This window comes from Sinocyclocheilus rhinocerous, unplaced genomic scaffold, assembly GCF_001515625.1.
Source record: "Sinocyclocheilus rhinocerous isolate Xijiao unplaced genomic scaffold, SAMN03320098_v1.1 scaffold1370, whole genome shotgun sequence".
NCBI lineage: Eukaryota > Metazoa > Chordata > Actinopteri > Cypriniformes > Cyprinidae > Sinocyclocheilus > Sinocyclocheilus rhinocerous.
The window spans coordinates 373,348-385,217 of record NW_015635925.1 but is presented as its reverse complement, the minus strand read 5'-3'; the positions used below and the strand labels follow the sequence as shown (position 1 = coordinate 385,217).

The 11,870-nt window shown below is 37.9% G+C and overlaps 1 protein-coding gene across 1 annotated transcript in view; it reads left to right on the top strand.

The window, feature by feature from the left end:
* The window catches only part of LOC107747495 (transcription factor GATA-5-like), a 7,576-nt gene extending 4,388 nt beyond the window's left edge, over positions 1–3,188 (top strand). The window contains exons 4-7 of the mRNA XM_016562032.1: positions 695–823; positions 1,270–1,354; positions 1,708–1,835; positions 2,438–3,188. Of these exons, the coding sequence (XP_016417518.1) occupies positions 695–823; positions 1,270–1,354; positions 1,708–1,835; positions 2,438–2,557 (462 nt within the window). The 3' untranslated portion in view covers positions 2,558–3,188. The remainder of the gene's footprint in view (positions 1–694; positions 824–1,269; positions 1,355–1,707; positions 1,836–2,437) is intronic.
* Positions 3,189–11,870: the final 8,682 nt, after the last annotated feature.

Sequence of the window (11,870 nt, the reverse complement as noted above, 5' to 3'; positions counted from 1 at the left end):
CTCTCTCTCTCTCTCTCTCTCTCTCTCTCTCTCTCTCTCTCTCTCTCATTCTCTTTATTACTCTCTCTCACACAATTCTCTCTCTCGTCTCTACCTCTCTGTTTTAATTTTTGCATTCATGACCTTGTCCTTGGGTCGGTCTGTTTTTAGCCAAAGCAGCGCAAAACTCAAAACAACTCCAAACTTTATGCTGAATTTCAGCTGAGAAGCTTCATTCTTCCTCTAGAAGAATATGAATGACGTGTACCTTTAAAATCCTCCTTTGATTTCATAAAATGATGCTTGGAATGAATATATAGGCTGGGTCACAGAGTTCCCATCCATTTTCAATCCAATTTTCAATTGAATTCAATTCAAGTTTATTTGTATAGCGCTTTTTCTCTATTTCCTTATTTATGACCATAGTTGCTTACATTTAAAATAAATGCTGTATAATACAATTACACATCTTAGCCACTGCAAAATGTTTTTACCAAAACATATATATATAATTTTTTGATCACCACATTCATGATTCAGGATATTTTTCATTCATGAAAAATATATTCACATTTTATCTCCTCTTTTTTGAAGGGGTATCTTTATTTCTTTCATTCCCTTTATTTCTTCAATTCCTCTCTTCAGCTCTGTAAAATTCTGTTAAAGTCCAGCAAGTTAAACACCTCCCTAAATTTCTGTATGTTTGTCTCCTCAGCAAAGCACGTCACGACGAGCAGGCCTGTGTTGCACTAACTGTCATACCAGTACGACCACGCTGTGGAGGAGAAACGCAGAGGGAGAGCCCGTCTGCAATGCCTGTGGACTGTACATGAAGCTCCACGGGGTGGGTACATGATTCAGTCTGCATTATTGTGCCACACACAACTGGTGTTTCTAACCAGAACTCGATTTAGGAGGTGCACGCTGTGTGTATGTGCATGTCAGCGTGTGTGTGTGTGCAGACCTGTAGTCCACATGATGATACAGAGGTCATAGGTGTGTTTTATCGGAAGACAATGAGAGCGAAGAAAGGAAGGGGAGTCGCTTAAATAAGCTTTGTTCTATAAACTAATGATTATCACTGCTGACAAACTGACTCTCACAAAAAAAAAATAAAAATAAATACAATGTAGTTACAACTGCATTTTTTAAACAACAAGACCCATATTCTCACCCGGTTCAACCGCCGTTATAACTGAACCACCAACTCATTTTTAACTCTTGATTGCATAATGAATAATCAGTCAGAATTAAATTATACATATTTTTTTTACTTTACTCTTATTTTAGGTACCAAGGCCATTAGCAATGAAAAAAGAAAGCATTCAGACGAGGAAACGCAAACCAAAGATGCCCAAAAGCAAAGCATCCTCAGGTAAGAGTTGAGAAAAGCATTTTAAAAGAGATGTTTTTGAAAAAGGTTCCTTTTTAGACGAAAGCGGACATGAGTGATTTGGATGGAAGTGTGGGAGTGAGTGAGTCAGAGAATGTGTGGAGAGAAATATGGGGTGAGCGAGAGAGTAAAGGGAGGGAAAAGGGAGTGAAAGAGAGAGAGAGCAGTAACAGCACTTTTCTCTGCATTCAGTCGACATGTGGTGCGTGTGCGGCACCAGCATAAACACCAACGGATGTTTGACGCCATTAATTGTCATTTGCAATAACCAGCATATCCAGTTTGCTGTTCCTTTATTGTGGCTGTCAGTCACATTTTGTTCTATTTGTCTTCAGGGTCAACAGTGTCTGGCGCTATGTCTCCCACTTCATTGCCTGTGTCAGAGAACGCCTCTACAATAAAGAGGGAACCCAATATCGCAGCTTCACCATATGCAGGCCAAACTGTTGTCTCAGTCACACAGGTACTCATGTGATTGATTGAACTGTATTTTTTTTTCTTTGTATATGTCACCGTCAATGAAAGGCAATGATTAAATATGGGTTAGATAAATGATTGATTCCAGAGTTCAAGTTCACTCTAAAAAAATAAAGTGTCTTTTTTTGTCATCAATGGTTCCATGAAGAACCTTTACATGGAACCTTTCCATTGGACAAAAGATTCTTTAGATGATGAAAATGTTCTTCTCACTTCACTGAACTACATGAACTGTAGACTGATATGAATCTTCTGTGGCATTGTTGCAAAAACCTCCTTTTGGAACCTTGATTTTTTAAGAGTCTTGATTTAAAGAGATAGTTCATGTAAACTGTTCAAACTCTTGTTCCAAGCCTGTATGACTTTCTTTCTTCTGTTTAACAGAAAATAACCTATTTTGAACAATGTTTCAGCTGTTTTATCTGAGTCCAAAACAACATTATTAACTTTTAAATTCATTCTTCGACATGAAAGTTCTGTCATCATTTACTCACCTTCATTTTGGGGTGAACTATCCCTTTAAAAATAACCCTTCTACGGCAAAGCTCGATTTGGCAGCTAACAATGTCTCTCTTTATTCTTTATAAGGCATCGACACAGTTGGACAGTGCCAGTTCAACACATGTGGACATCAAATATGAAGACTACACGTACACCCCGACGTCAATCGCCCCACAGAATTCCTGGTGTGCACTGTCCCAAGCGTGATCTGAGACCTACTACCTTCTCTAAACCTCTCCAGTGCATTCTGGGAGAAAAGACTTTTAACAAGATCTACCTAATAGAACCTTTACACAAATGTAGACAGACGGATCTTAGGAATGCGAGAGACTGACTGTAATTTGTGCTACTTTGCCTCGTTGTTTTAACGTGGCATATCTGTCTGTGATGTCACGGCCAATTCACGCAATTCCGCCAAAATACGGCAGGCGACAAGCAGCGACTCAGCAACGGTTCTCAAGTTCCTTAAACAATGATCGGGAGGACAAAAAAAAGCTTTTTATGGCTTCTGGGCATGTTTCATGGCTTAGATGTTAATGATTAACTTTTAAGATACATTATTTATGTTGAGATAAGAATAGTGGAAGCACACAAGTCTCTCCCATAATTCCCCTTATCCTTCAGGGAATGCGTCTTTATGGTCGCTATGACTTTAGATCACATACTTTCCCTGGATGAGGCTTTTAAAAGTTTCTTTGTCGTCTTTGCTGATTCCAGACACTTTTAATGCTATATTGTATTCCTCCGATGATCCGAAGTGCAATGACCCTCTCTTTTCAGCAAATTTTGAAAAGGGACACATTTATATTAATTGTTAGAAATTTTGTGTTTTGTTTTGTCAGAATATGTTAACCTAAATTTATTTGCTGTATTTTGTTGATATATATTGGAAATATAGCAATGTTTTATTGCATATAAAATTGCCGAACATCTGCTTTGTGTCTGCACTTGTTTGTAGAAATATTGTAATTCTCCCTAAATTTTGTCTATGAAACTATGAATGTGGTTGTTTTTTAAATACATTTCAAAAAATGTTTATGGGTCTTAAACAGTAATTTATTGGGGAAAAAAACATTCAAAACTGTGTAGTAAACATAACAAGATTAAAGAAAGACGTGTAAATCTTTCTGGAAGAATCTTATCTTTGAAGGTTGATGATGGTTCAACAGGCAAAAGTGTATTTTATAAGATCATAGCATATTTTGACATCAGTATCATCCTGTTTTTATTATAATGAGCGACCGTGGGGTGATTTCCATGGATTTATATTCATTTTTTCAGTGTCCAAAAACAGCTGATATACCAACACACTCTAATGGCAATTTGTAACTCTTTTACGTTTTGCCCAATTGTTGGCTAAATCATATGAATATGATCTCATTCGTACATTTTTCTACTTTTTTGTATTTGCTTACGCCCCACTGACAGTTTAAGTTTGGGGGTGGATCTTGCTTACTCTATTCTAAAAATCGTATGTTTTTGTACAAATCACATTGTATGAATTCATATGATACTGCCACCTTGTCAAATGCTTAGATTTTCTCATAAGGACACGTTATTTTACTTGACTATCCCTCAAAATATTTGAATATTTTTTTAAGCTTCATTCCCACAAAAAAAAGACCAAACGACCAATTTAACATGACTTGTTCTGTTTTGAAAAGTGTTAATATTTAAAATGTCCTGACTTTATAATGCCAAGGCGCAGGCCATATATGAATTGTATGAAACAATTTGATGTTTATGACTTTATATAGTTCTTTTGTGTAACCTGTATCCTCATAGGTGTTGCTGAGTGTTTGCGTGAATGACTCTCGGTGTCTGAGCGTACCTTTCTCCGCAGAGTGTTGGCGATCAAAGGTTGCGTTCCAGCTTGGCTTTATGGTGCTAAGGTTTTGGGTTGGGCTAGAACATGTTGGCTCTTGGCAGGCGCGTCAGCATGTAGCCCACCCGCTTTACAGCCCCATGGCGACAGAGAGGCACCGCCATCCACCTTTATTGCTACTGGCCAAATTAGCTCGCGTTATCTCTTGGTGTCTTAGTTTTTGTTGCCCAGGTGATGATGTGTAGGGTCAAGAAACTGTTGCATCAGGTTCATAACCTTAACCTCAGGAATAGTGCTTCATAAGGATATTTCATTCTGTGTTTTTGTGTGCTCATTCCATGATCATCATCCCACAACTCACTAATATGAATAATTATCACTTCTGAAATGAGGCACTACTGAGTGCAGTGATTGGTGGTGAGTTTGGAAGCATACTTTATACTGAGCATCGCTTTGAAACATTGAAACTCATCCATTTCTCCTTAAACAATCTTTATCTGAGGTGATAGGCAATGAGCGCTAACCAGGCCAACAAGACCCTCAGGACAACATTGAAGTGCATTTCTGAGCAAGAACTGACTTAAAACAAGTGACAAGCAATTGTGTTTGTAACTGGTAAAATTAAATAAAATGTTCAAATATTTCTGATAATCATCAGGAGATTCCATGCCTTTTTCTGTAGTCTATATTTAATGATAATTTCACATCTCCAAAGGTCGACCATCATGATTTTTCAAAAACGCTTGAGGTTAAGGCAGTTTCAAGCTAGTTTTTTTCTGTTCTTTGATTCTGTTCTTTGTTCCTTTCCATTTTTCTTTAAGATGGATATCTCATTTTCCTCTTTTCAATATTTTCTCTTACTGTTGAGCGTTTCTGTTGCCAAAGGCAAAGTTTTCCCAGGGTCACCTTCCTTCATTCATTTTCTCTGCTTTGCGCTCTCTATCCTGCGGTAAAAACAGGATATTGTAGAGCAGTTCTGACCATGAAGCAAGTTTTGGAGGGGGTGACAATTTATCATACTGTGACAGTGGACTCGGCTGAAGGATTGTTGCTTTTTGACTGTACATGTGTGTGTCACAGTGTGATGTATGGCTATACACATCGGTGACTGTGTCTGTAACCGCATCTGACAAGCTGCAGCAATCATCAGAATTCTGGGATGGCTCCATGGATTCATGGGGACTAAACTAAGGCTTTATTTCAAACACCTTATAGACTGCAAAAGATCACTTTCTTAGCCAGTACAGTCTTGTTTTCCAAGTTTTTGAATATCTATACCAGTGATGGGCAAACTTGGCCCTTCCAGGCCACTTTCCTGCAGAGATTTGATCCAACCCTGATAAAACTCACCTGCCTCACCTTCTAGTATGAATGAAGACAATGATTAGCTGGTTCAGGTGTGTTTGATTAGGGTTGGAGCTAAACTCTGAAGGAAAGTGGCCTGGAAGGGCCAAGTTTGCCCACCCCTGATCTATACGATACAAAAGTTTTGGTAATTTTATTATTTATTTAATGTTTTCGAAAGAAGTCTCTTATACTCTCCAAGGCTGCATTTATTTAATAAAAAAAAAAAAACAGTAATATTGTGAAATGTTATTACTTTACTGTCACTTTTGATCAGTGTAATATGTATTTGCTGAATAAAATGTTTAATTTATTTAAACATTACCCCAAACTTTTGAATATTATGTAAAGAGTTGTATTCATATAATATAATATATTTTTCATTTGTATGTTATTTTTTTTCTTATTGGCAAATTTTTTTTTCTTGTTTTTAAGCATAATCTATGGTTTATTTCAAAAATAAGAAAATCTTATGCAAATTTGCATCTCAAATACATTTTTATCCAATTTAGAATTTATATTTATATTTTATATGGAGATTTAGATAATTTTACTGGGAAAAAGAATATACAGATAAAAAAAAAAAAATTGTAACCACCAAGTTCCACCCGCACAAGAATCCATTTGCACCTCCACCCCCAATTATTATGAAAGATAAAATGAATTGGCTACAATGCTGTCAATCATAAACCTCAGTGTTATATGAGGTAAATTATACTCTTAGAATTATCATTGCATGCACAGAGAACAAGATTTAAAACTAGAAATGTTTGATTAAAAAAATTTAACATAGAACAAGACATTGCACCTTGATTTTGTTCACCTGTGCATGTGTATTTTTCAGGGCAGTTCGTATTGGGGATTTCCTTAGAACGAGCAGTCAGATATCAGAGCTGCCAGAGCTACCAGAGCCAGAACACACTAAAACTGTAATGTGTTCTCATATAACCCCAATATAAGGCCTGGGCCAGAGAACAACCCAAGTGTGGGGGAGAAAGAGAGACTGTGCCTGGAAAACGGGGGAGAGAATCGACAATAATGCAGCAATACTAATGAGTGCTCCAACTAGAACATCCAGCTTACGTCTTCATTCAGAAATGCTCAAGAGGGGAGTTTTCTTAGACTTTATGTCTTTCTGTAGACTACTAGAGGTGAACGAGAAGGGTCGAGCAGCAGTGTTCTCATTTCTCACCTTTTAGTTTTGTCAACATTTCTGCCACTCTGCAGTTTTCAAAACACAAAAAAACACCAAGGCCTTTCAGAACACACTATCAGTAAAATGACCTTAGAGGTGCCCTGTGTACTTTAAGTTATAGCATTTGTGAACTATTAAGTCTGCCAAGGCTTTCTTTCGCTCTTTCTTTTGCTCTCTTGCAGTTTCTCTTTCTTTACAGCCCTACACCAGTTGACTGCCTTATTGGCTCCCTGCAACTAAAAAAAACACCCCCGCATTCCCTAAGACACATACTGTCACTGGCACTTGTGTGTTTGTGTTAGTAGCTCTTGGGGGTTCACCACAGGGCTCCTATTATATTGTAATTGAGGACTCTGTTCTTGAAAATGACCCCCACTTTTCACATTCTGGAAGAGTAACTGGGACAAATGGTCCAATTCAGAGAGGTCAAATGAACCTATTCTTCATGGGGCAACATTAACATTCTATGATGTAATAATAACAATAGTAACTTATATTAGCCCTATTGAAAAGAAATAGCAGCATGTTCAATATTATCACTTAAAGGGTAGTCACCCCCAGATAAAAATCCCAGACAGAAAAGAAGATATTTTAAAGGGGTCATATGATGTTGCTAATAAGAACATTATTTTGTGTATGTAATGAAATGTGTTTATACGGTTTAAGGTTCAAAAAACACATTCTTTTCCACATACTGTACATTATTGTTTCTCCTCTATGTTCCGCCTTTCTGAAACGCCTCGATTTTTACAAAGCTCATCGTTTCGTGTCCTCTTTTGGAAGGCCAAACAAAGTAGTTTCGCTTTCACAACGAAACACAACGTCACACAAGGCGGGCTAGAGTGAGCGGAGACCGGCTTGAGAGAGTGGCGGCGGGCGGGCTTGCGGCAACCACATGTGAAGACCCCGGGCTGGACTCCACTTCATCCACGGTGAAATCCGATCCGGCAATCCACAGAGGAAAAATTGAAATCGCATCATATGACCCCTTTAACACAGTCATACAGGTTGTATGATTGTAAGTCAAACCTGTAAGTCATAAATTTTTTTGTCCAAACAATGAAAGTCTATAGGGTCCAAAACAAAACAGAAAAAAAAATCACTGAAACATGCCATACAGGTTTCTTTTTTTTTTTTTTTCAAAGCAAAACAGAAAAAAATCACTGAAACATGCAGAAGAAATAAATTCATACAGGTTTTTTGTGCAAAACAAAACAAAACCACTGCAAAAGAAATGAAGTCATACAGGTTTGTAATGACATGAGTTTGAGTAAATAACAACACATTTTCATATTTGGGTGAACTATCCCTTTAACAATGTGGTAAAAAAAAATGTCCAGTCCCTTTGGACGTGTCCTAAATGACAGAGTGATTATAGAAGAGTCCCTCTCCCCTCATGCACTCACGAAAACAAAAACAAGAGGGTGACCCCGCCTATCCAAAGGTCAAGGTGTGCTCAGGCCAAAGGTGGTGTTGCAACTAAAGGCCCATAAAACAAAGTGCATCTATGTACATAATTATCACAGCATGCCACATGCACACACACTCAAATCCAGTGCAAGTACAGGCTCAAATATATGCTACTGCAGCTACACAACACACAAGCAAGCATGCACACAAAGTAGGACAGGTGTTCGATGTTGGTGTTTGCGAGTACATGCTTTTCCGGACACACACCTGGCCAATAGTCAGTTTCATTAGACATATCAAATATCCACTGCCTGTTACATGATCACGGTCAACAGTGAGTTACTCATTAACATGTTTTAAATGATAAAATGCCATTGTATTTATGATTTATTAAAGAAAATTTGTCATTGCTGTGGTGTTTGCATATATTGATATGGTGTGTGTAATTTTAGCACATAATATTATATCAGCCCTACCAGTCTTCATCCTTCCTCTATTTTATTTATTCATTTTATTTTTTGGTTATAGTTATAGACAAGTTATAGTGGAGGCCATGAGCAGTATCTGTCAGAACATGCTCAAAAATACAAATCTGTATTAATTGTACCATTCATACCACCTTGTACTGCAATGCTGAGCCATTTAACCCACCTATGTCCACAAGCATAAGTAAATGTTTTACCAACTTTGACGACCTTGAGCATGGCAAGCGATTTGAACATTTACTTCTGAAAATTAACTAGCACAATCTTTAATGAACAGGTATTGATTAGTATCTTCAATTTCACTATTAACTATTCATTAGATACTAGTACTTATTACAATAATGACTAGCTATCTATTTAATTCTTAGTGAATTATTATTATTTATTTATTACTATTTCTAATACCTTCCCACTGTTATTCCTTTGATACTACTACTCCAGCAGTGGCTAGTATCTAGTTAGATACTATGAAGTTAGTCACCATTCGAAATAAGTGCATTTACTTCATTCATTACATTTAATGAATAAGTACTACTATGGAATAGTTACTAGAGAAACTGAAAAATATGCTGGTCACAAAACGATTACTTACTAAATAGAATAGGCCTATTGTGCTAGTACGAGAATAAATTAATGAATAAATAAATAAATACTAGTTAGTATTACTCATTAGTTTTAAAGAATAAATGTTTAGACAGCTTGCCATATCTTGAGTGTGTGAAGGTGGGAGATGTGTTGCACGCGCGTGTCCTCGGAGAAGGGTCAGGTCCTCAAGCATTTTTCCTGTTGTGGGAATTAATGCCATTTCACGTGTGTATTATTAGAGGTGGCTGTTACTAAACTTAGCTTCATTCTCTAAGTTTGTCCATGAGTGGACAAAAAAGAAATGGCAACAAATAACCAGACCGACGAGGAAAATGCCAAAACAAGAAGGAAAATAGCATTGTAAACGATGAGACGGAGACGTCTGAGAGCAATGACTTCCGTGGCTGGGAGTAAGATCGCTTCCTTGCCGTGGAAAAAGAGCCAGGAAGGGGAAGAAAGTTGCGGGGTAGGTGTGGGGTAAAGAGAAAGAAAAACCTCGATCTTTGTCTACAATCAATGCATCCCTCCTCTGCCATGTCGCAGCCAGCTCCCAGGCCGTAATTTACGATCCCTCGCTTGGTTCACACACCTCCCGGTAAAGACCAGTTAAACAACTTCACACCAAAGCATGCAGTTGAATCATGATGGCAGCTCGTTTTGCAGGTATATTGTACAGGGCCGTGTATTTATTGTGTTTTGTCACTATAAGTTGGCGTGGGAAATGGCGACGTCTCTTTATTGTAATATCTGATGTTACGTATAGTTGTGAAATCTAATTTTATACATTTTCTGAATAGATGTTTTTGGCGCATGTTCCTCATGGCTGTGCTTTGCACTTCTTAAGTGTAGCTTCACCTCCCTTTCGACTTTGAACCCTGAATAAGTAGCATGTGGTACATATGCCAATAAAAAACAGTTGAATCTAGCAAGCCAATGAGAGAAACACCAGAAAACGCCACGATTATGAAAATCTCCAAAGTTGTGGTATTCTGTATGTGTGTGTTGTGTGTGTGAGAGAGTATTTGTCTATTCATCTGTCATCAGGGAGGCTTGGTGAGGAGACTCTGTGGAGCCCAGAACTCAGGGGTCAAGTCCAGGTTTTCCCAGCCCCCAGCATCCCTCCCGCTCTCCTCCGCTCCAGAGAGATGGACAGAATCAGGGAGAGACGTGAAGGGATGGGGAGGAGAGGACATGAGCCTGAAGTGATAGATTGAAGCTTACGATGAGGAACAGTGGGAACGGATATTATGGACGAAAAACAGTTTACTTTTACATTTCGCAGCCAACGTGTTTGGATTCTGTAGGGTTAGTTTTTTGCTATAAGGGTTGTGATTCTGCGAGTCTTGATTTTACATGTCAGTTCTGATTGTAAAGACTGTATTTTGCATATTTTTAGGGACACAGCAACCTCTCTGCTGATGTTTTCCAGAACTTTCAAATAAACAAGGATTTTATTTTTTTTTCAAACAAAAATGATGGATGATTTGAACATTAACAGAACTTTCAGAAATAACATTTTTTATAGAACTTATTATAAATGTTAGGAAAACAATTTTGGTTAGAACATAAAATTGCTATTTGAGACACATAACCCTCTCATTATATACTAGCATGCAGAAATTTGGGGGCTGTAAGATGATATGATTGTTGATGCTCAGAATTTTTTTAAAGTAGCTCTCTGTCATGCGCAAGCTTCCAAAATGATAAAATCGTTAACAGAACATGCAGAGTGAAATCAGCATAATGGACAAAAATCTACTACTTTGGCTAAAGTTTACGACCTTTAGATAATAAAAGATGTATTGATAAAGGATGCTTTCAAGTAAATACATTCAATTTTAAATGAATTCAAAATCTTAATTTGTTCCTCTTGGTATTAAATTGGTCCTACACCCGTTCATATTATAGTGTCTCAAGTATAGTGTTTATTTGGCTATTACATGTTTGTTTAATTGCTGTAAGTTGAGACCCTGTGCCACCCTATGACCCTATTTTAAGTAATGTCCTCTATGTCACCCTCTGTGTGTGTGTGTGTGTCTGTCTGTCTGTGTGTCTTGCTGTCTCTCTCCTCAGGTGAAGTGTGGAGTGATGGGGCCCAGGACTGCTCTCTCTCTCACCTTCTCGTCTCCAAAGTGCCAGGCGTTTCACACAAGGTGAGAGACATTACTGAGGTGTGTGTTATTCTTGATGTCGGCCTCCAGCCGGGAGCAGGAGTCAACACAGCTAATTACATACACAGCGCCATCAGCCTGTCAATCAAGTCAGGTAATCACACCCCCATTGGTTTCAAACACGTGCTCACACATGCACACGCAAACATAAAGCACATACTAGTTTCACACCTAAGATACCTTTAATGCAGGTGCATTTTAGTCCAGTGTTTTCCTGAACTCTGATTCCACCCTTGTTTCACCCTCGGTGTTCACTCTAGAGCCTTTTCATTCCCAACTCATTATATTACACCATAATCCATTTGGAGATAACCATTGGGCAAACAGTGACTGAGTACGCCAAAAGATACCACACACATTCACGCACACTCCTTAAAACATAAATTATAGTCATCAATGTCTCTGTGTATCTAGTTACTAATACATTTAGACTATTGATGTGCTTATGAATTTGTAATCAATAAGCAACATGCTCTCTCATGATACAATTATAATGGGATATTGC